This window comes from Malaclemys terrapin, chromosome 2 (assembly GCF_027887155.1).
Source record: "Malaclemys terrapin pileata isolate rMalTer1 chromosome 2, rMalTer1.hap1, whole genome shotgun sequence".
NCBI lineage: Eukaryota > Metazoa > Chordata > Testudines > Emydidae > Malaclemys > Malaclemys terrapin.
Window position 1 is genome coordinate 217,994,638 of NC_071506.1, and position 26,119 is coordinate 218,020,756.

At 39.7% G+C, this 26,119-nt stretch overlaps 1 protein-coding gene across 1 annotated transcript in view; it reads right to left on the reverse strand.

Moving 5' to 3' along the window:
- The window catches only part of LOC128832509 (ubiquitin-conjugating enzyme E2 E2), a 307,401-nt gene that overhangs the window by 52,199 nt on the left and 229,083 nt on the right, over positions 1–26,119 (reverse strand). Inside the window, exon 4 of the mRNA XM_054019974.1 lies at positions 6,258–6,390. Within this exon, the coding sequence (XP_053875949.1) occupies positions 6,258–6,390 (133 nt within the window). The remainder of the gene's footprint in view (positions 1–6,257; positions 6,391–26,119) is intronic.

Consider the following 26,119-nt stretch of genomic DNA (forward strand, 5'->3'; position numbering starts at 1 on the left):
TGAGATTAAAGTGCTCAGAAAGATTAATGGTAGAGTTGGGATTAAGGATTTTATATATCACTCAAATTCAAAAATAAAGGTAGCAGAAGTACTAGGATAATGATAGATATATCTACATTGTAATAGCTATGAATAAATGGAATTGACACCACAGCAGATTGAATACAGTCAAATATCTGAGTAGACATTATTAATAAAGATTATTCTTGATGAAAATGCAGACACTGTGTAGTGACAATTCCTGGAGGTAGTTTTCTTGAAAATATTGTTGTTTCCACAAACAGCTAGGTGGGAGAACATGACATGGCCTACTGATTTGTAAAGACTTTCTGTTCTGGAGGGATGGAAAGTGTGATAATGAAATGAACCCCCTTCATCTGACAACTTAAAAGTGTATGAAATTTTGTGGTATTAATTTGTCACCAAGGGTGAACTTCAGAAGGTTCCCATTTCTTAATGGTGTGCATGCTTAGAAAATTTACCAATTTTTCTAAAATGGAACAAAGTTACAAATAGGATTAGAATGGGTTAGCATTCTCCCAGGCTGACTAAAAGGAACAATAGTCGTAGGTATATATGCCTCTACTTTCCAATACTGTAGAGGAAGTAGAGCCAGACATCTTTAGGAGACAGAGCTTTCTGGAAACCTTTAAGCATGAAAGGAAGATATTTAGCAAGAAACAGGAATCTCAAAGGTATTGCTAAAAGCGTTTGAAGAGGTCATTAAGACCTAGAAGAAATGCAGGAATATTTCCCTGGCATGACATCTAGATACTTTTATTAATTTTTGTGAGCGGCCATTCAGAATAGGCCACCAATCCTTCTATTCAACCATCCACTGCAGCACAAGGAAGATATTTCATCTTTGGGTGGAAGTGAATCCTTGCCTTGCAGAATTTATGCTGTGTTTGTGAATCAAGATCAAAATCTCATCAGCATCTGGCTTTTGCAGAAGGAGAGATCATATGAATGTGCTCTGCTTCACTTGGTCTGTTCCACACCTTATCACAGTTTGGCACCAAGATGATGCTTTAAAAAACAAAAAAACAAAACACAACCGAAAAAAAAAGGATTCTGTGGGCTGCTTGGTTTCTTGCTGAATCAGCCACTGGTTGCTAAACCAATTTTCAAAGTGCCGTACAAACTTACACACAGCAGAAACTAACAAAATTTTTAATTGATTCGAGCCTCCCAGAAAAACAAAGCTAATTTGTCAGTTCTCAGATGAGCTGTTGCATAAATCTTGGTATCTGATGATATAGATGAACTGTGAACAACCATAAATAAGTGATAGGCTGGGCTGGTCCTGTTTCACTTCTGATCAAGCTGTTTTAGAAAGTTTTCCTTGAAGGAAAAAATCTCCTCTACATGAGCACTCTGCAGCTAAGCAGGGCACAATGTCATCCACTTAAAAGGAAAGAGGGATTGAACGGGTGAGTGACTTTTTGCTTAGAAAATTTTAATTTGAGTCCAATTTAAATGAATGAGGCAAAGTTAAAAGGTTGAAAAGAACTGAGTTCGGGGGGGGTGGGGTGGAGGAAAGGAGAGATGGATATCACAAAGAGCAAATCAAACAGCATTTAGTGATATGCCACAGACATTTCTTTCTTTTTTTTTTGCTATTTATGGAAAATAAGTTATTGATATTGATTTATGATTAATGTGCTATTAGGTTCATGCCTACCTTTCAGAAGGACACTGACAGGAATAGACAAGCAGAATAATTCAGGACTGGATAGGCAGGATGGAAAATATTGACCTGGGGAGAAGGATTGGTTTGTGTGGAGTGAAGAAAATCTGGTGGACTGGGGCAATACTGTTTAGATATATGATCTTTTGGAATATAGCTGGGCCACATAGGGGGATTGGCCCTGAATCTTGAAGTTCTACAGAAAATACTATTGTTCCCGAAAGCATACTTTTTGATTCAGTTTAAATGAGCCTCCTGGCTTTACCAACCCCCAAACTCAAGTTATTAAAAGTACAAAAGATGGGGATGAAGCATCAGGGGGACTTTAAGAGCAGCAGACACAAAAGAGCTGAGAAGATTTTAAAAATAAATGAGAGACATAAGGATAATAGTTCCAAAGTCTTTAGAAATTGCTATGGATGATGATAAAGAAGGAGATGGTTTAAACTGAGGGAGGATTTGGAAAGGGAAAATTAAAAAAAAAAAAAAGCAAACACTGAGTGGCTACAGGATTAAGTTCTTTTACGTGATGAGGAAAAAGTCAGGAAAAAATGGAAAAGGAGGAAGGAATTTGAAAGTACAGAAAAGAGGCAGGAAAACTGTTTGACTACATGGAAGAATAAATTTAAAATATTATTACTGGGCTCAAAAATATATAGGCCAAATTCCTCCTGGTTTTGGCTTGCACAGCGGCATGTCCCCCTTCTGGCTCCTAGGCAGAGGTGTGGCCAGGTGGCTCTGCGTGCTGTCCAATCCACCGGTGTTGGCCCTGCAGCTCCTAATGGCCGTGGTTCCTGGCCAATGGGAGCTGGGGAGCAAGCGCTCAGGGTGTGGGCAGCGTGCGGAGTTCCCTGGCTGCCCCTGAGCCTAGGAGCCGAAGTGGGCACATGCCACCGCTTCCGGGAGCTGCATAGAGCCAGAGCAGGCAGGGAGCCTGCCTTAGCCCTGCTGCGGAGCCGACCAGACTTTTAGCAGTCCGATCAGCGGTGCTGACCAGAGCCTCCAGGGTCCCTTTTCAACCGGGTATTCTGGTCGAAAACCAGACGCTTGGCAACCCTAATTACAAGTTCACCAGCAAGGTATTTTTCATAATTTAAAAAATATTTTCCCCTGCTTCTCAACACACATACTCTCTCTCTCACACATTAATGGATTCCATGACATCTGCAAACAGAAAAATAGTTTGACTTCCATTGACTTCAGTGGGCTTTAGATTAGGCCTTGTAACAATAACTGTGTCTTGTGATATGGGCCTTTGGAACCTCAACCCAAGTCATGTGATTGCATCTGAGGCAAAGTTTCAGTTTCTTGCCAGTGCTTCTGTGGTCAAATTTGGAGATTATCAAATTTGACAGTGTTCCTTTAAATGTTTCCTTAATGGTAAGAGAGGATAAAAGCAGCCCTATAAGTCTCATGTATGAATGTATGAATTCTACAATAGTAACAAATGAGTGTCAGGCTGTTTCAATTCTGCATCTATGCGCAAGTCATCTACTCAGTAATGCTAACTGCAAGCATTCAAAAAAACCCACGTGAATTAAGGCCCCGTCCACCCCAAATCTTGATATGGCTTCCAAATCATGAGATTTTTTTTCCAGAAAAACTAATAAGTTTTAGGTTCTTTTTATTTGCCTTCTAGTTTTAAGCCTTTCTTAAACTTTTCTTCACAACCATGAGGACTCAAAATGAATAAAAATAAAATAAAGCTGAGATTCTCACATTCACATGACTCCAGAAGCTAGAGCTTTAAGAACAGCATCAAATATCACAAGACTTAAGATAAAACTGAGAGAGATGGCAATTCTGCTCACTTACATACACAGAACTGTACCATAAAGCTTTCTACAAGATATTCTGCCTCATCGACAGATTTTTTTTTAGGCTATACAAATCAAGGTTAGGAGGACAGATTTGAACAGCATACTGACTGCAGCAGTTATCTTGTGACAAGTAGTCACCTTCCCACACTCCGTTTCTCAAGGGACTTCCCAAAGGATTTTATACATGAGTCAGTTTCTGAGACGAGGAAGAATATGCACACTGAAAACATGAACAATGTAAGATTCCTCAGAGCACGTTTGAAGATAGAGAATATCTACAACAATGGATGAAAGCAGTTAGAATAAAAGTCACAGAGTGCAAAAAGGAGGTTTAGTAAAATACTGATACTGGTCCTCTGCACATACACCCCAATTTTTTTTTTATGGATAACAACTGACCTTGTCATAATTGCTGGCCCTGTAATAGTACAATACAGTATCATCAGTTCTATCACCCTTTATCACAATACACATTTTTATTATTTATATGCACAAATGTCTTATAATGACAACCGGAAGGAAGAATAAAGGAGCACAAAAGAGTAGTTAGAAAGCAGGATAAGAACTTCCCTATTTCATTAATAAGCAACACAAAATTGCATTACTCATTTTACAAAATAATACAGTCACCAAAATATAATTGAGTGTGGCCTGAAAAAGTCATTATCTCAGGGCGAGAGAGCAAATTGGACCTTTCCCTTCTATTTAAAAAGGACTCATTTAATGTGTTTCCTCAAAACTGAAGTGCAGTTTCAACAGAAAGAAGAACCAGATCTTCCTCTCTCATATCTGGCTCTTTAGATAGCCGTACCAAAAAAAGGTATTGTGGTTTAGAGTCTCTTATGGCTTCACATTTCGAGAGAGCTTAACCCCTACACTTAACACCTGCATGTGAATATTGCCCCCCCCCCCTTTTTTTTTGCTAGGGGACTGACATTAACTACTCTTAAAATGGCTGTAATTTTCCAATTTATGTGCCTAAAGATAGGCACTTTAATCCATATTTAGGAACCTAAATTAGGGATTCTGTGGTGCATGTCTTGTTCTGTGGGCTGAAGAGACCCTGCATAATTTAGACAGCCCTGGGAGTAAGGGGGAGGCTGTCTAAGGCCTGGTCTACATGCAAAACTTATAGCAGCATAGCTATGTAGATCAGGGGTGTGAAAAACCACACTCCCTAGAAACATAGTTAAGCTGACAAAACCCTCAGTGTAGATGCAATTATGCGGACGGAACCGTGCATATGCTGCATCTACATCGGGGGCTCTGCCTCGATAGCTATGCCAGCATAAGCTCTGTAGTGCAGGCATAGCCTAAGCTCCAGCAGTCTTCTCGGGCTTCCTTATTGGCCACAGCGCTGCTTGGAATCTCTGCAGTGCTGTGATTCCACAGCCACCCTCAGCCCCACTCCTGCCAGGACTCTATACAGGGATAAGTGAGGGGGCCCTGAAGAGGTAGCCTTACAGCTATGTTCTACAGTTCCTATGCCTGGAGAATCCTCCCCTGGCAGAGTATGGGGCATTTAATCCTCTTTGCCCTGCTCTGGCTCTTTTATGCAGTGTAAAGGGGCCAGAGTGGGCCTGAAGGTCTCAGCCCTGATTTTCAGATGGCCTGAGCACCCAAAGCTTCAACAGACTTAAATAGGAGGGGCTATGGATTCTCATCATTTTTGAAAGCCAGGCCTCTTCTTTAGGTGCCTAAATATGAATTGGAAAGTTTTGGCTAAAACATTGGTCAGTGGGATAGATGAACCTCAACTATAACATTCTTGTCAGTGACCTCACTGTTTAGATACTCTGGGATACTATAGAACTAGGGGTGATACACTTTTGTTTCTTCTGTAGGCTGAGCACACTGCACACCTCAGGATCTTCTCATATCTCTCCAATCTCCCTGTGTGCCACCCTCCCATCCCCCTCTATTTCAGGGACTCCCTGCAATCCTCTCTTCTGCTGTGTGCCTCCTCTTCCCCCTTGCCCTCCCTACCATGGCCCCCCATTCTCTTCCTCCATGCCAGGGCTCTTTTTGGCACCCACTCCAACTGCATACCGGGGGTTGTGTGTGCCCCATGCCAGGCCTTTGTATGCTGCCCATACTAGGCCCCCCCATTCCCTCTGCATGCCACGGGCTATGTATGCACTCCATAACTCCCCTTTAACCCCCCACCAGGGTCCCCCATTTCCCCCCTGCCGGGGTTCTGTGTTCCTCCTCATTCTCCCCCATGCCCTTTCCCCCCCCACCATTCTTATTCTCCTTCTTTCTGTTTCAGGCGAGGTCTACACTACAAAGTTTTGCTGACATATGCACCAGAATATGCCAGAATTCCCCCCGTAAATGAAGCTTATCCGGGCAAAAAAGTTCTTTTGCCTGTGTAGTTTATGTCATTGGGGAGATGGTTGAATGATACCAGTAAAAGCACTCCTTTTGCCTGTATGAGATGTGTTTCCACCATGAGGGCCTTTCCCAGTATAACTATACCAGCAATGCATTTGCAATGTAGATTAGCTCTTACAGCGTTAACATTTTAATCTGTAGTGGGAGGGTGGACTGAGCAAAAATGAAGGGTAGTGTTAGGCTGGAATATGTTAATAGTTAACTGATTCTTTGATCTAAAGTCAATTACAGAGGTGGCTGAAGCTGCTAGCTCTCTTGTTGCAGAATGATTATTAAAAAGGAGTACTATGGACATATATCATTTAATTATTCATTGGGTACTGCTATTTTACTTTTAAAATTATTCTACTAACCTTAGGTGGTTTAAAAGGATAGTCTGGTGAAAAGGTAATGTCAAGGAAGAAAACTCCCCCTTCGTACACAGAACCTGGAGGCCCCAGTATAGTTGACCTCCATTCATAAATGTTGTCTCCTTTGGGTCCAGCACTAAAACAGAAAGCAAAAATATGGCATAATGAGTAACCACATAAAACTGAGCATATAGTACATGTTATATTTATGATAACATTATCTGGCAATCACATCAGAAGCAAAAATGATATAGTGCATTCATGGAGCTATTCCCCAATAATACATTTGTCTGATGCCATCTTCTTTTTCACCTAAAGTGGTAATCAGACACATAAATGTAGTATAATCACTGTATTAATAAATTATTCAAATAATTATAGAAAGATTAGCTTCCTGACTGCAACTAAAATATTCTTAGCGGAGGGAGGTGAGGCAGTATTTACAATACAAGGAGACAGAGACTACTTGTCTGTAAACCATTCAGTATTCAGCTACCTCGTTATCCACCTCATCACAAGGTGGCATTGCAGCAACACACATTATTATACAGGACAAACTGCATTAAAATCTTGGCACCATACAAATGACCTTCTGGCTTCACGCTCTAAGTCACTATTCTAAATCACTCCAATGACTAATACAGAAGGCTGTTTTACTCTACAATTATTACAATGTACTGAAAAGCTTATCAAAAGAAAGAGATACTAGCAGGTTAAATTGTAGGATTATGTTAACATAAATTCCTCATTTAAACTAGCAAAGTACTAACATATATTTACAATGTACAGAATATAGCTCTATATGTGGAAATAGAAAAACACCCTCCTGTATTCAATCAACATCTAGGCACACTGAAAACTAATATATTTTTTGCAACACAGCTTCCATATAAATCAAAGTAGCCTCTTTTCAAATAACACAAGCTCAGCCTCAGAACCATACATTTTATTCAGCGTGGACTTTCACGTGCAGGATTTTAGTTGCAGTGAGCACAACCCTAACGTTTATTTTTTTCTGTGGATGTGTTAGTTACTTGATTTCAGTAAATATCAATAATATATTCAGATCTAATTCATTGCTAAGCTAGGTTCTAATACAAGTAATATTTTGTGTTTGAAGAACCTACAGAACACCTCTAGTTAGTGACCTGTCTATATACAATAACAACAACAACAACATCAACCATTATTTCTAATTAGGATCAGTTATGATGGTGACTTCTGTGATGTGGGCATCTACCATATTTTACAGGAAAGAGGGGTTAGTGGATTTTTCAAAGTAAGTGTCACAGTATTTTCTTGTTATGACTGCAATAAAGAATTCCAGAGCATGCAGGGTTTGTGAAATAGCTGTATGTCTAGAACAGATGAAAGCTCTTGGCTATGCTCCCTACCTCACAATGTACCCACGGCGTACAATTATTACACAACATCATGTCATGTTCACTTCTCAACTATTCATTTTGTTCACTGAAAGTTAATAAACCCTCTTCCACCTGAAATTCCTTCCGCTCCCTTCATTAAAACGTCTGATTGCGTGATTCCCCACATACAACCGGGTGACTTACTACTGTGCAGTGTACCAGTTCATTAGTAATGATATCTACATTAATTTTCTATAATATCTGCTAATGCATCTTGCATTTCTAAACTCCACACTTTCTTAACAAAAATGTGTTGCAGACACTATAATATTATGGAACCATCATTTTATAATATCAACCATACTATCAAAACTAGCAATTGCTTTAAAGATAAAATCTGTCTTTTTAAGCATCACAATAGCAAAAGAGTTGCTACCCATCTGTATCTCACAATGTCTGTAATACATCAGATTGCTAGCTGCCAAACAAATTTAATTTACCCGGTTCTCAGCTTGCATTAACCTTTGAATAATAAAGCACAGCTGAGACTGCTGTAAGAAACAAACCAGAGAATTAATAATTAAAAACACCTCCACAGCCGTTTGGAAAGACCAATCATAAGCCATCAGGGAGGTTTAATTGTGACTGAATAGGCATTAAAAGGGCTAATTGTACACTTTATAAACCTAAACAAATGCTGGGGCCACAGCACTGCTACAGTATGTGAGGGACACAGAAAGCAAAGCCTTAAAAGCACTAGGCAATTAGTTCAAATGAAAAAGGCAAGAAGTAAAGGCAGTCTAAACTTTACATGAAAAAAACCTCCCATAATCTGCAAAGGAAATCCCTTGTCATTTTCTACAGAGACAAATTTTTTAATATTGGTAAAAGCAACTACTGATTTGATGCTGGCAGGATAAAATGGAAGTGATATAAATGTCAAACATAGATAAAAGGTTAAATACAGTAAGCATCAAAAGAAAATCCTATTTTTACTAGACTCCATTTAGCTTGCATGAGACAGCTGAGCCCTCTTTTGGTTTTGAGTACAACTCATATGTTTTTGATTTTGGAGGATCAAAACTTAAAACTGTACCCAGCTGCCCATTATAATTACATTTCCATAACTTAATTTGGTTATTTTGTTTTGCCTACTTGTTTAGCAGTGTTAGCATCTGAAGTCAACAACCTCTTAATTCGAATAGTTGAAACACGCTACATCTATCAATTCAACTATTTCACTATGTCCACTGCACACCCAGCCTGGCAGCACTGTGATGGACATTGATTTATATTAATTCAAAGATTATCTTTACAACTCAGAGGGACAGAAACATTATAATTAATTATTTTAAATAACAGCTTAAATTATGTCAAGGGTAGCAAAACTCTGTGTTTGCAATGTCTGCATATTTGGATGACCAGTGACAGTAAGCTTGGTCAACCGATATAAAATAGAGATTTATGTGCACAATGAAAGAGCTAACAGCAAGCACTAGCATAACCCTTCTTCTCTTGCACATTAATAATACTAAAGTTCAATAGATGTATTATTTCTTTCCCTTCTTTCCTAATTGTTGAGGCTTTTATTATAGTCACCATTTATGATATTGACAACAAGAGTGACAACACATGAGGTTTCTCTAGAGAAAATTCCCATATGTGCAAGCCCTTAGCTAAATCAGGGTTATAATGCAAGATAATTTAATTACCCTTCTCTCTACATGGACATCTGCCCCATACAGTGAAGCCCAAACATTTTACATTCAGTGTGATTTATATTCCAGCTCCATTAATATTATTGGCAACTAAACCAAAGATCTCAATGAAACTAAAGTAAACATCTCAGTGCTTGAAACTGTTATCTTTGGAAGGAGTGATACAGATGGACATCAGTTTGGCAAAGGGGAGATTAAATCATCTAAGGCTGAACCGACCCACAGCCAGACCACATATATATGCTGCTTTCCACTCAACTGATGTTAAACCAGTCAGTTTCAATAATGGGGATAATGATGGCTGCAGCAGTTCCAGATGGAATCACCTCAACCATAAAAATATGGTAGTTGGGATAAGGACTGATCTGTCAGATATGCCAATGATTCAGTCTCCAAATTTGAGCCCTGATTCTTAAATACTAGCAGTGGTGCAAGATAAAACAAAACAATGAACAAAACAAGACGAATTCAGGGCCATTCTAGAGCTGGCAATGGACCCTTCCAAGATTTCGAACATCTGTTTCAGGTGAAATTTGTAATAGATGGCTGATGAGGTGTAGTGTGAGCATATGTCCTCATAGGATTTGGATTTAGCAATGACTTGTCTACTGATAGCTCTGTATTGTCATTATTCCCTTACAATTGATGATACACTTCATAGTATACTGTCTGTCATATCCACTGGGGACATGCTTCCACAGTTCAGTGGCAAACTTGGGGGTGGGATGATAACAAGTCAGTTCCATGCCACCTCCAGAATGACATCAACGTGTAAGTGCTGAATTAAGGACAAAACTGGATAATTTAAAAATGGTCTCCTTTATATTTCATCTTCCAGCACATCTCGCCTAATAGGGAACATACCTCCCTCTCTGCCGTTGCCTCTAGCCTATGTGCAATCAACTTGCAGGTGATATCTGTGCACACCACTTAGAAGAGAAATATATGTCCCTCAGATGCTTCAGAAACAACTGTAATTGAATCCATTTTGTTTTAAATGTAGCTAATGTGTTGAGTATTTTCAATTCTCACAACATATTTTAGGCAGGCAGAAAGAAGACGTATTAAAAGCTGCTTGTCCAGTACAAAGCACTGATGAACACCAAACCTTAACTTCATTTAAAGAGTGCTTATATTGGTGTATCAGTGAATTAACGGGAGAGTTCCATTACTGCGTCAGTATTACTACAGATTGTCCTAGACATATTATTAAAGAGGGTTATCTGGAGAACATAACAAAAACATGGTTGATTTTTATTTTAATCAGAGCTGTAAATTTGTACATAAATCTACTCATTTTACAGAATGTTGGTCAAAATCAATGAAAATCCAAAAGGTCAAAGAAATAAAAGTATCTCCCATGTGGGTCGAAGTAGACAAATGGAATTAATTAATCACAATAATGTTATTTTCAATTAGATTTCTTAATCAAACATATGTTAAGTGTCAAAGGACCAAACACTTCCTCCTAGTTCTGTGAGGGTAGGGAGCATAAACCTGTGCACTGTGTAAGGGAAGTTTTGGAAGATGGGAGGGCCAGTTCAAGGCTATGCTCCCCTTTCCCGGTCTTCTGGATCCTATTGGAAATACGAATTTTGGGGTCTGACCTTACTGCCACATCTGCAGGGAGGGAAAAGAGAGGTTACCTACCACCCTTAATCAGAGTTCTTCGAGACGTGTGGCTCCACACACCTGCGACCAGAATATTTATACTGGTAGCATCCGTTGGTCTGTGCCTGTGCACTTTCTCACCTCAGGTGCCAAACCGAGGAACTAAGGGGAGGGGCGGACCAACTGCCTCTCCAGTTCCTTCTCTACAGTGAATCAGAGTTATGATCCAAAGCAGTGGAGAAGAAGTGCAGGTAGTAGAATACAGATAGAGACCACACACTTCAAAGAATTCCCATTACAGAAGGTAGGTAACCTCTCTTTCTTCTCCGAGTGCTGGTCCCTATGTGCATTCCACTATGGGTGATTGACAAGCAGTACTCATGAAGAAAAGTGGGCATGAGGACCCTTGTGGTACTGAAATTGAAGACCAGAGACCCAAAGGATGCATCAGATGAGGGGGTGTGCACTAGGGTGTAGTATCTTGTGAAGGTATGAATGGAACGCCATGTGGCTTCTTTGCATATGTCAATGAGAGGTACTTCCCGAAGCAAAGTTACCTAAATGGCCTTTGCTCTGGTGGAGTGCGCCCTCACTCTGTGAGGTGGAGGAGTATAGACAATTGGCATGAATATGGCATCCATTGCTAGCAGCTGTTCACTCTGTTTCTGTCTTTCCCTACTTTCCCATGCTGCCACTTGGTGAACTTCAGACAGTGAATGAAGCACCGGCAGAGCGGGTGTTGGAGCAGCAGGGAGGCCACAGCTGCCTATCCAGATGCCACAGTGATGCCAGTAGGTGTTTTACAAATGTGTGCAATAAACAGTTGCCACAGAAACCAAAGGAGTAAACTGCTCCAAAACAAAAACAAAGGAACACCAGCAGCCAACTCTGAGACCCCCGTGGCAATGGGCATGGTGCTTTGGTTAGTAACGCCTCTGCTATGAATAAAATAATCATAGCAAAATCTGAGGTAACGAAAAGAAATAAAATAAAATTAGGGTGAACGAGGTTGGGTAAAATAAGAATGACTTCAATCATAAACAAACCTTACCCATATATTTTTCTTTTCTTTCTTTTGTTAAAGATTCAGAAAGCTCACAAAACCTCATTTCCTCATTATTTTCATGAACTTTCATTTCACTTCCTTGTTCTGGATGGGGCTGAAAAGTTCATGTCAAAATTCTGTAAGAGTTGCTTTTCTTAGGGTATTTCCAGTCTGACTGAAAGCAGAGATTTTTCAGCCCAGGTTTGCAAGCCCAAGAACTTTGAATAAAGTTAGGAAAAGTAATTTGAATTCACAAACTTTCGTAGGCTAGCTCCCGCTACTTAAAATTAGAGATCAGGCCTAGATAGAAAGTGTGGCTTCCTAGGATCTAACATTTTAAAGTTTGGGGTTTGAGCTGGATTCAGTGCTTTGGTTCAGCACATTATATTGCTGTAAATTTACACTGTGTCTTAATCTGAGGATCAAACATAATTAAATTATGTGTTTCAACACCCTTTCCGAGAGGCAGGAAAGTTTCATTAACCCTCTTTTACATGAGAAATATGAGGTAAAGTAGGGTTGCCAGGTGTCCAGTTTTCGACCGGAATGCCTGGTCAAAAAGGGACCCTGGTGGCTTCGGTCAGCACTGTTGATTGGGCCATTAAAAATCCAGTTGGTGCAGGGCTGGCAGGCTTCCTGCCCGGCTCTGTGTGGCTCCTTGGAAGCGGCGACATGTCCCTCTGGCTCCTAGGGACGGCCAGGGGGTCTCTGTGCCCTGCCTCTGTCCCGAGCATTGGCTCCGCAGCTTCCATTGGCCAGGAACAGTTTGTAATGGTAATTGGTTTAAAAAAAAGAAATTGGTAAAGGAATAGCAATGTGTCCTTTAATGCATCTCAAAATAATGTATCCATATACTTATTAGAGCAACTGTGTTCATTATGTACCGTAGTGCCTCATTATAAGACTTCTCTAGTTTCAGCAACGGGTCTCTCAGATGTATATTTACTACCACAACCTGAGATGTAATTTATACTTCGGGGCTACCTGCTGTTTTCGTCTTGGCAACAAGCCTGCAGTACACTAAGTCAGTGAGTAAAAGGCTTTATGTGAGGCATCTTATTTGCTTTCTTCTGATTATTTTCCTCTGAGTACCTGTCACTGAAGCCATTAAAAATTACTATGGGAGTGTGAAGCATTGGTTCCCTCCTGCTGATGGCATGTTGTGCTGAGAAATGCATGATTTTGGCCACAATAAAAACAACATATAGATTAAGCACAAACAGAACATAATATGGTTGACTTTATTTATGTTTCTTTATTTAGTTTTTTGTCTCTAACCCCCCCGCCCAATAAAATCATTACAAATATTCTAATACTGTAATAGACTGGGTCTATTCAAAGACTACTTTGATGCCTTTATTCTTTGTAGTCCTGTCCTCAGAATGTCCCTGGCATGGGAACAATGTCCTAATGCATAAAACTCTTATTTATATTATAGTATCTACAGCAATTTATTGATGGTAAACACCATTACTCGGTATATGATCACAGCATGCTGAGTATTCACAAGAGAATTTAAAAATGGCAATTCTATTAACTATTCTCCACTTTGTTCACTGGAACAAGGTTACATAAACACCTACCCAGCAGGCTTTCATTATTCAAGATTAGAAACAATGCACTGCTTGGTAGTTTGAATCTATGGGCCTGATGTCCTTCTCCCATCAGTTTTACACTACAGTACCACTACTGGCTTCATTGGAATTACTCCTGATTTATATATACCAGGGTAAGTCAGAGGAGAATCAGACCCTGTTTTAAAATAAGACAAAATCTTTACTTTTGTGATTAATGTCTATGGTAAATTATACTAAGTATAGTATCTCACTAGAAGCTAGATAGAGAATAAAGCATAAAATAAACAAACTGTGAATCAATAAATAGACATCTCTGTGACCTTCTAATGTAGGTTCCACTCTTGTGACCCAGCACCCCTGGATGTTTTTATTTCTTTGTAACTCACAGCTAGCCCCTATTTTTGCCTTTTTCCTTCCTGTTACTGTAATTTATTTCTCAATTTTTATTATTTTTTTATTTCACAGAACTTGCACTTACCTGCCCTGGTTGCTAATTTTAAAACCTACTTTTTAAGTTAAAAACAAATAAGGAACAAAAATCTTTATTGTTTTAAAATTACAAACATAATAATAAGGCGACTGGTGTGGACAGGCACTATGGAAATCTAGAGTAGCCAGAAGCAATGAGTGCTATACTAGGAAGAAAACATTTATACAGGCAGAACTGCCCGCTTGGTGTCTGTGGAAGTAGCAGAGGCAGCACAGAAGCGGTTGGAAGGAGAGGGAAGAGGGAGGCTGGCTCAAACAGGTTAGAATGAGCTGTACTTCGTGTGTCCATGTAATGAATCCTTTGAATTTGAAATATATTTGATATGTTGCTTTGATCATTTATATAAAAATAATTTCCAACTCCTGCTCATCACTAGCAAAGATCTGCTCTCATTAGCAACAATATGGTGAAACTACACAAAACCTACCAGTGAAGGACTGATCACCACCGGTTACTAATGTTTCCTTCACTCTGTGATTATGATGTACTTACAGTGGAAGTGCAATGAACTGCTAATTGGAAGACCTCACATCAGAAATAGACCAGTCTTTTAGTTCCTGGGCTATGGAGGCTTCAGATTGTTTCAGGTGTGTGTATTAGCTGCCTCTCTCATACAGTGTTACTTGCCAGTCCCCATAAGAATGGCCCTACTGGGTCAGACCGAAGGTCCATCTAGCCCAGTATCCTGTCTTCCGACAGTGGCCAGTGCCAGGTGCCCCAGAGGGAATGAACAGAACAGGTAATCATCAAAGGATCCATCCCCTGTTGCTCATTCCCAGCTTCTGGCAAACAGAGGCTAGGGACACTATTCCTGTCCATCCTGGCTAATAGCCACTGAAGGACCTATCCTCCATGAATTTATTTAATCTTAGATAAATTGACCTAAAGGTCAGGAGAAACCAGTAGACCAAATGGGAAAAATCATTGTATCTGCATAATTGGGAATACAGAACATTCACTCTTTTAAATCATTCTTAAAACTAATAACTTTCCATAATGAAGAGTGGTATCTTTTAAAAGAGCAGTTATAAAACAGAATTCAAAGAAAATGGTGTTACCAGGTATATCAGGCATATTTTATCGCCTAATCTATGGCATTACTAAGATTACTGTCGAATCAAGTGCCAGCCTGACACAAACTAGACTGAAACCCTTTATCCTTTTACTGCTAAAGGGACTGAAAATACAAGTGCTGTGCTGATTTTGCTACCAAGCTATATAAAATGTCAATAACTAACTGTTCCATTTCCAATACTGCAAGCAAACCAATTCCTGATTTTCTCAACATATCACATATTTTGTTTTGCTGCTGCCAAAATATTGTCAGGAACTGTGATAATATTACCAGCTATCACTGATAAGATAATCAAGAAAGGGATTTTTAATAAAAAAGTGAAATTCATACTTCTCTATGCAGCATCATAGAAACCAACACAATATTGAATTTTTTTTGTAGAGAATCTTTTGCCCAGAGCTATACTGTGTGCATATGTGCACAACCTTTAGAAACACAGAACATGTGGGTTCAGACTACTGGTCCATCAAACCCGATGTCCCATCGCAACACTGGTACATAACTGATGCTTCAGAGGAAGATAACCCACCCCTTCCACAATGCATCTAGCCAACAGTGTAATGTTGTTAATGGAGCAAATTTATTCTTATGCCTTGCAGGTAATCAGTTAAAACTCCAAAGCATGACATTTGACTACCCTTAATTCTGCATACAGAACATCAACTATTATTATTGGTCATAAAATCATACAACTTTAATTAAGGCATCTATTGCATTATGAGGCATTTATATTTCATTATCAAAAGCATCACCATCCTATCAAGATAGCTAGCTAGACAATGTAAGACCATAGCATTTTTACACATTAAAGTACAGTGATTTAATTTCTTTGATATATGAATATCTAAATCAGTTGTTTTGTCCTATCCAAGGCCTTTGCAGCATCTAACTTTCACTGATAACTGCTTCAGGAGATTCTAAACTGGAGTACTCGGGCATCCCAACCACATAGAATGAGTTACCTGCCATACATCTGTCTATTTAAATAAATAAATATAGTCTGATCATAGTGAATTGATTTTGGTAATAAAGATTCAAGATACAGGGCAGCAATTTTTGACAACGATCTTGTAGCCTTTGTTGAACAGCAAGATAGACCCATATAACCTGCAATCCCCTGGGTCTTTCCCAGCTCTGAAGAAAAATGGGATATATCTATCACTCCCCCTCTAGCACCCGCCCCCCAAAAGATGTGTACTCCAATTTAAAAAAATATATTCTATTGGTACAATTTGCCCTGGAATATCACCTTCTACAAAATCCACTGTCTTGGGACTTGCAGAAAAATCCTGTCTTACACTTAAAAAGGATTCAGGGATTTTTGAGACCCTAGTGAAATCAGTGTAAATTTTCATTTAGTTTCAAATGTACATGATCTATTTGTGTGTTATTTTGAGATTTTCTTTGGAGGTGCTTTAGAAGAGTTAATATCTCCACAGAAAGCTACTTTAAAAACTCTCCCAAAATATTAGTTGAGGAGGGTGGAAGGAAGGAGAGAAGGAGGTATTCACATTTGGGTCCCAACAACACTATAAATATAGTCTTGCACTAGCACTATAATTGACGATTGTGCTGTCCTGTCACCCTGTCAATAGGAAAATAAGTTAGAATATGGATACCCTTTAACCTCAAAAGATAAGCATATTAGAGCACTTATACTTACCATCAACCTGATATGCCTATACTGGGAAATGACACGCTGTTACAAGATGTGTTAATTAACATAATATTAAACACATCATAACACAATGGCACTTCCTTATGTAGACAAGCCCATGGGTGGACAGACACTGAAAAAGGAAATCTGAGATTACCTCCAAATAGCTTGCAAACAGAAGAAAATATACTTCCAAATGTCTCCAAACCCATCACAATTTGCACAAATTTGTTCATTGTTTAAAATTATTCTGATTCCAAATAGACTCGCCTAAAGGTGAAGGGAATAGACCAGTATTTCCCAAACTTGGGACGCTGCTTGTTTAGGGAAAGCCCCTGGCGGGCCGGGCTGGTTTGTTTGCTTGCTGCATCCGCAGGTCCGGCTGATCGCGGCTCCCACTGGCCGCAGTTTGCTGCTCCAGGCCAATGGGAACTGCTGGAAGCATTCCCTGAAATTCTGACTATTCCACTGTCTTGACTGGAAGAGTGATTTTCTGATCTGCCTTTCGATAAGGGGAACTATTTTATTTAGGACATTCAGAATGCACAACTGAGGGTGCATTTTCCTCAGTACACTTCTTTCTCTCCCATACCCTTTCAGGTTTAAGATCAGGACTTTTGAAAGAAGACCCATCTGACATTTTTGGGGTTCATGTAGAGTGACCAGATGTCCCAGTTTTATAGGGACAGTCCTGATTTTTGGGTCTTTTTCTTATATAGGCTCCTACTACCCCCCCACCCCCATCCCGATTTTTCACATTTGCTGTCTGGTCACCCTAGGTTCATGCAGTAAGGAGTTCAGTAAATGTCTACCTTGTAACCCTGGGAGTCTTCTGGCTATGTAGCTTTGTTTCAGAGCCCTGACCCCAACAGCCTGCCAACAGCCCACAAGTCTCACCCTGGCTTTGCTAAGCTTGGTTACTCCTTGCAGATCTTTCTAACCTTAGTACCCTTCCACCACCAAATTGCCCCAAAGTCATCCTACTGCAGGGGCTAGTCCCTTTTACTGGGCCCTCACTGAAAAAGTATTAGGTTTGCTACCTCTACAGAGATAATAGCGCATTCCAACCTGTCATCTTACTAGAAGCACACACTTTACTGAACAGCTCTGATGATTTATAATGAAAACAAAACAAGGTTATTAACAAAAGAGCACGGATTAAGGGATATCAAGTAAAAGAGATAAGGTAGACATGGTTACAAGGAAATAAAAGTGAAAACACACATTTAAAGATCTAAAACTTAATTTAGCAAGATACAGTCTCTGTTCAAGATGGTTTCTCTCGCCCCCAGTCATATTTCCAGCTTTTCACTGGCTGGCCTGACCAGGACTCATTACAGAGATCAAATCACTTGGTTTCTTTGTCTCCTTAAAGTGAAGGATTAAGATGGAGTCTCTCTGTCCCTTATATTCCCAAAGGAACTGTCTTTGTCCCAAAAGTCAGAATGGCCTCCCGCAGTCTCCTGTGTGCCTCTGGGGTGCAGGAGCCCTGTTAACTCTCTGTCTCATGTTCAGTCTCAGGATAACCCCCACTGGTTTAGCTTGATGGCTTTGTTTACTGCTAATATGTAAACTGAGGTAAATTCACATTCCTTTGTCTAGGACATACCTGTTTATCACCTTTACCTAAGCTAGGCTGTCTGGTCTTAAACATGTCCTAATAACAGTACACAGAGAAAACTTAAAACTTCACATATGACGTTGTTACATATATTTCATGATGATATTATTGACCAGCTTTTTAGTTTTCAAATGATATGCCACAAGGCATATTTTGTACAAATGTTATTGCAGTAGTGTATAGGGTATGAATACAGGATTCATCATGTCCTGTCCTTTAATGGCTTATTTTCATTCATTACTTCATTCAAAAGTGTGTGGATTTGGAGTAGTTCTGGGAATGATGAGTGTGAAATGGGTACAAGGGAAAAAGAATGTTCACTTGTCATTTGAGACTTATAATGAAAGTCTGTGTGGCATGAAGTGGCAAGTCCTCCTTCCTCTAGTCTCTGTTTTGGAACTTTGCAGAGTTCCAAAGTTGTAGAAAACAGCATGATTTGTAAAGAATTCTTCACCTTAGAACAAGACAGTCAAATAAGTTCAGAGTTCAGCAAAAATCCTCTAAAAAATGTAGAAGATACTTTAATAGCTGTAGGCCCCAAATTTAACCTACCTAAAAATTGTAATAGTTTGATGGGTATTTAACATTCTAAACATTAAAAAATAATCTACTGTACTATCACAAAGAAATTAAAATTCCTTCTGACAACATCCAGATGTTTTGTAGACCCACAAAAATACAGTGTTTTATATGTTCCCTATGTTAGGCTACAACAACAGTAGGTTAATAAATATTCCTATTATATTTGATGATACCACTTTGTGATGCAGATTCACAAGAATGTTTTTGCATGATAAGAAGTTAAGTTCATGTTATTCCTTTTGTCATTTTCAGAAGCCTGCTCATTTACTCCATCAGGCTCTGGTCCAGCTGACAATGATACCTCCTTGTTATGGTTTGTAATAATTGCCTAGTCACTTGTGACACCACAAGCCTTATAAATGTACTGATGGAATTATGTGGCAGAAGGCTCTGAATTGCAGACTGGTTATCACCATGACAAAGTCGATGACACAGTATTATACTAAACTCAAGTCATTTTGAAATGTAGGATGAAAAAATAACTTATATACTAACTTAATACCTTTAGAATTATACTAATATTTATTAGGGCTGTCAAGCGATTAAAAAAATTAATCGTGATTAATCGCGCGATTAAAAAAATTAATCGTGATTAATCGCATTGTTAAACAATAATGGAATACCATTTATATAAATATTTTTGGATGTTTTCTACATTTTCAAATATATTGCTTTCAATTAAAACACAGAATACAGAGTGTATAGTGCTCACTTTATATTTATTTTTTATTACAAATATTTGCACTGTAAAAAACAAAATAAATTGTATTTTTTAATTCACCTCATACAAGTACTGTAGTGCAATCTCTTTATCATGAAAGTTGAACTTACAAATGTAGAATTATGTATAAAATACAACTGCATTGAAAAATAAAACAATGTAAAACTTTAGAGCCTCAAGTCCACTCAGTCCTACTTCAGCCAGTCGTTCAGACAAACAAACTTGGTTACAATTTGCAGGAGATAATGCTGCCTGCTTCTTGTTTACAATGTCACCTGAAAGCGAGAACAGGCCTTTGCATGGCGCTGTTGTAGCCAGCGTCGCAAGATATTTACATGCCAGATGCGCTAAAGATGTCCCTTCATGCTTCAACCACCATTCCATAGGACATGCGTCCATGCCTGATGATGGGTTCTGCTCGATAACGATCCAAAGTAGAGTGGACTGATGCATGTTCATTTTCATCATCTGAGTTGGATGCCACCAGCAGAAGGTTGATTTTTTTTGTTTTGGTGGTTCGGGTTCTGTAGTTTCCGCATTGGAGTGTTGTTCTTTTAAGACTTCTGAAAGCATACTCCACACCTCAGTCCTCTCAGATTTTGGAAGGAACTTCTGATTTTTAAACCTTGCGTCGAGTGCTGTAGCTATTTTTAGAAATCTTACATTGGTATCTTCTTTGTTTTTTGTCAGATCTGTGAAAGTGTTCTTAAAATGAACAACATGTGCTAGGTCATCATCTGAGACTGCTGTAACATTAAATATATGTTAGAATGTGGCAGAATGTGGGCAAAACAAAGCCGAAGACATACAGTTCTCCCCCAAGGAGTTCAGTCACAAATTTAATTAATGCATTATTTTTTAACGAGCATCATCAGCATGGAGGCATATCCTTTGGAATGGTGGTCAAAGCATGAAGGGGCATATGAATATTTAGCATATCTGGTACATAAATACCTTGCAACACTGGCTACAAAACTGCCATGTGAATGCCTGTTCCCACTTTCTGGTGACATTGTAAATAAGACGCAGGCAGCATTATCTCCTGTAAATGTAAACAAACTTGTTTGTCTTAGTGACTGGCTGAACAAGAAGTAGGATTGAGTGGAGTTGTAGGCTCTAAACTTTTACATAGTTTTGTTTTTGAGAGCAGTTATATAACAAAAAAAAAATCTATATTTCTAAGTTGCACTTTCATGATAAGGAGATTGCACTACAGTATTTATATGAGGAGAACTGAAAAATACTATTTCTTTTGTTTATCATTTTTACAGTGCAAATATTTGTAATAAAAATAACATTAAGTGAGCACTGTACACTTTGCAGTCTGTGTTGGAGTAGAAATCAATATATTTGAAAATGTAGAAAAACATCCGAAAATATTTAATACATTTCAATTGGTATTCTATTGTTTGACAGTGCGATTAATCGCAATTAGTTTTTTTAATCACGATTGATTTTTTTTAATCGCGTGAGTTAACTGCGATTAATTGACTGTCCTAATATTTATGGCTAACCATGCAATGAGTGTGTATATTATTCTTGGGCATTCAAACAGAATAACAGACAACACAAATTATAGCAATCCTGATAAAACATGGTATGATCATTTTAGAATAAATGACACAATATTTGTATGATATTTGGGATATAACCATAGTGTGTTATATATCCATCCTCTCCATTCCCATTGTATGTTTGCAGTTACATTACATTTTGTAAATGTTAAAAAACTGTAAACAAAAACCAACATAAAAAAACAAATCTTAGATGTGCCCTGGAGCAAAGAATTGGAGGGGATGCAGCAGAATGCAGGATACTGGAGAAGCTAGAGCACAGAGCAGGTGACTAAGACAATGGAGGAGAGGAGCTCCTTTTAGCAATCCAGAGGGGTTTCACCCAAGAGTGAAGGAGCCTCCTCTTCAGCAGAAACATTTAAAGAGAAAAGGATGACGCAGGGAACTGATAATGAGATATAGAACCTTTCATCTTGTGGTCTCTGGTTCAAAGCCAGCCCAGGTCGGTTTCAGTCCAAGTTATTAGTATTTGAAGGCTGTTTGGTTGTCTCTGGGAAATGAATAGGTGGGTTTAATCCATTTCCTAGTGGACAAATGTCTCCCACCATAAAAAATATCATCACAAATAGCACCCTTGTTGGTAGTTTCAGTCGGCTGGAGAATGAATTATCCTCTCACCACTAAATGGACTAGCTGATGGTTGAGGCGCTTAGTCAGGGCAGAGTGGGAAAACATGCACTACTGCTGCCTATGCTGGTCCATTTTTTTAAATAAAAAGGCATCCATAATAATCTTAATAATGGTCACTCTGGTGCTTTTCACAATCACTACATTCACTGACAGTTTTTAATAGGTGAAAAAAATCACTTTTATTTTAATCGCAGAGGAGAGGTGGGAAGAGAGATATTCAAAACTCTGTCCCTGTTTGACAGTATGATCAAAATCAGCAATGGCTCACCAACTACATAAATTATTTGTGATGAGGCATGCATCTTATTCTCTAACAAATATTTTAAGTATTGCAGTTTATGTATGAAGATAAAAAAAGGGCTCCCCTGTCAGATCACACTGAATCACAGCAGTGTGCATGTGTATTCTAGTCACAGACACTGTAGATTTACTCTGTTTTTGATGCCTTCAAAAATAATCTTTTTTTAAATTAATGTACTTGCCAATTCTACATTCTGGAGAGGAGAGCAGCCGCTTCCTCACAACTGTATGCATACTGTAGCTTTTTGAAGAAAATTTTGTTTATTAATAGTAATCTATTTTTCATAGCGTAGTGATTTCTTAGATAATAGAGTAAAGCACAATTTTCCTTTCATGTAATGTCTGCATACTGAAGAGACAGATGCAGTTGAGAGAGTCTAGTCATGCTGAGGGCAGAACTTAAAACTGCTTAATGTGGCTTAGTGACTAAAAACAAGTAACTTATCATTTATAGGTGACATACAACACTCAAATAAGATATGTATTATAGTCAATGATCTCTCTCTTCCTTGCAAAACAGTAAAAGGATTTGGAGTTAAATCCCTTCTTACTTTGCTCACGCAAGTAACCTCATTGAAGTCAACTGCACTAATCATATGAGTAAAGTGAATGGGATTTGGTCCTTGGTTTTAATCGTATTACACACAGAAATTCAAATATAACAACATATAGATTATTTTGAGACACAGAAATGTGGAGGATAAAGGAAAAAAACTGGAGTAAGGAAAAGGTTATTTTATAGTGGTACAATCATACTAAACACCTCCCGGAACTTTACTTAATAAGGTCATCCGCTTTCAGCTATGACTCCAAGGCCCATGACACAGACACAGACTGGGCATGAAAGCATATTTTTGTTGTTTTTTGCCTCAGGCAAAACTATCAAGTAAGTGCAGCTCCTACAGAATACACACATGCTGTACTTAAAGCTAAAGGAATAGCTATGCAGGACCAAAGATGCATTTTTAAATGAATACATGCTCCCTACACAAGTACTCCACCAAAACTAGCAGATTTCCTTGTGAAATATGATGGGGACAAATGTCATTATGTAGACATTTACCCTAGATTTTAAATTGTTACTGAGAAGGAAGTGTACTATTATATAAGAAAAGAACGACAAAGTCTAGTAATAATCTTGTGTTATCTTGAGACACAATCAACACAATGGGGTGGAGAACTGTGTAATATTTAAAAGCTAGGAACTGAAGAGAAACATTGGTTCTCTAATCTTCCATTTTTATCTCTCTTCCTAAGTCCTCCAGTATGATTTCTTAAGGGAAATCTGTAGCTAACCAAAGGATCATAAATATTAAACCATGCGATTAAAAAACATGGGGGGGGACAATTAACATTCCTAAGAATTAAGAGCTAAAAGTTCAATACATTAGTAAAATTCCCATTGACTTCAATGGACTTCAACAGGTCTGAGGTTAGTGTGCAAAAATTAGTGTGCTTTTGTGAACCTATATTTGTAATCACATAATATGTGTATGCATTTGCGCTTTCAATTTGCACGTCTCTCAAATTTTCAGCAAGAGACTTGCAAAAAATGCAGGCACAATTGCATTTGCAAATTAATTCTGACCTATTTTAAACTATTTTCTGATTTAAGTATTAGGAAAAATATTCTAAAATTCTACTCTCACATAAGCAGAAAAAACTTCCAATGAAGACAATTAAAACTAACAGAGCTCTGGAAAATATCATGTAAGGAACAGTCCTGTACTGGAAAGTGGGTGAACAAGGTAATCAACTAGGTCTTTTCCACCTCTAATTTCTATGATACTGTGTATCTATCATTTTCTTGTGGATATTTTGAAGATATACTTCATTCTGTTGGAGCAATAGCAAAACAGATTTAAACAAGCACCTGACCATAATTCAAGATCCCTTAACCTTCACGTGGATTCCTAAGGAGTCTTCTGGGAGCTTAAAAGGCAGTTTTTGTTAAAAATTCTGTAGCCGTTTATTTAGTATTAAAAGACCAACTTTATATGTACATTTTAAATGCTGAGTTTAAAAGAATCATTCATTATGAAGCTAATGTAGTGAAACATAATTGTGAGGAGGTTGGATGGGTAGTTTCTTTTACACATGTCCCTATCATTACATGAAAGGGTTTTAAATAGCAAGGGCCAGATCACCCTTCCCATAGTAGAACCATCCGTAGAAGACTAGGTGGGAGGAAAACACAAGGTTCTCTTCACAGTTTCTCTGTTATGTTCTGCAAGAGAGAATGGGTTTTCCTAGGGTTACCATACTCAAACATTTAAAAAAGAGGACACTCCATGGTGCCCCGGTCCCGCCCCCGCCCCAGCTCCGTCCCAACCTTGCCCCTTCCCCGCCCCCATTCCAACCCCATCCCTAAAGTCCCTGCCCCAACTCTGCCCCATCCTCTGAGCACCCTGCATTTCCCCTCCTCCCTCTCGCTCTGATCTTGGTTGGGGGTTGCTAAGTGCTTCCCTGCTCCCCACTCGCCCTGCAGCCCCTGCACCCCCCCGCCCCTGCAGCCTCTGTGCCCCGGCCTGCCCTGCTCCTCCTCGCCCTGCAGCCTCTGCACCCTCCTACCCCCATCTGCCCTGATCCTCCTCGCACTGCAGCCTCTGCACCCCCCCGCCTGCCCTGCCTCTGCACTCTCCTGCCCCTGCAGCCTCTATGCCCCTGCCTACCCTGCACCTCCCCCGCCCCTGCAGCCTCTATGCCCCTGCCTACCCTGCACCTCCCCCGCCCCTGCAGCCTCTGTGCACCCTGCTCCCCACTTACCCTGCAGCCCCTGCACCCTCCCGCCCCTGCGCCCCCTGCCTGCCCTGCCCTTGCAGCCTCTATGCCCCTGCCTGCCCTGCTCCTCCTCGCCCTGCAGCCTCTGCACCCCCCCGCCTGCCCTGCTCCCTTGCTCCCCCCGGCAGAGGGAGAGCTGCGGGCTCCACGTGGAGCCAAACACTGTGCCACGCTGCTCTGCGGGGGAGGAGGGTGCGGGGGAGAGGGAGGGACTCTGGCTGCTAGAGGCCCCAGTGGCTGCGAGTGGCTTTCAATCAGGCCCAGCCGTCCAATCAGCCGTGCCCTACTCTGCATGAGGGGAAGGGGGAAATCCCGGACATTTCTACTTTATTAGAAATGCCCCCCCGGACGGCCATTTAAAGCTGAAAAAGCCGGACATGTCCGGGGAAACCGGGACGGATGGTAACCTAGTTTTCTCTCTAAGTAACGAGTAGCAGGGCCCACTCTTGAATCACATTGATCACAGGTGAACCACTGGAGACCAGAGACATCTGCACACTGAAATATTTTGGGCACTGGTGTCCACCCTCCCTCTCAATGGTAGAGAAGCTCTGTTGGAGTCACATTACCAGTGACTCCCCCTGCCTGCAGCTGTCCTGGAAACTCTCTGAATGGAGAACCAGTCGAGAGAAGGAGCTCAGTGGAAAAGATAATACAGTCCAACACTGTATTAACTTTCCCAGGTTTCCTATGGGACTGCTGGGGGCACAACATGTCCTACCCAGCCTTACTCATTCCAATGTGGGACCACCCAACCTCTGCCCTAGTCCATATAATCCCCACTCCCTCTCCACACACATATCCCAACCCGGCTGAGAACCCCCGGAAGTCCTGTGAAGAGATGACAATGCTATGAAGGCTGACTATCCCTTTTGGAGGGGTGAAATCTGCAAGTGGCTCTAGAGGGCACAGTCTGACTCCAAATAATTTACATGGAATATTGACTGCATAAAGCTACCTTCATGTTATGTATGTGTAGCTATTTAAAACATGCCTGTGCAGGATAAAAATATATTATGAACTGTATTTCAGCAGGCAATGGGTTTCAATACATTGTCTCCACAATCCATCTTTGTTGTCTATCTGCAGCAATACTTTGCAGTTCTGTGCAAAATTAAA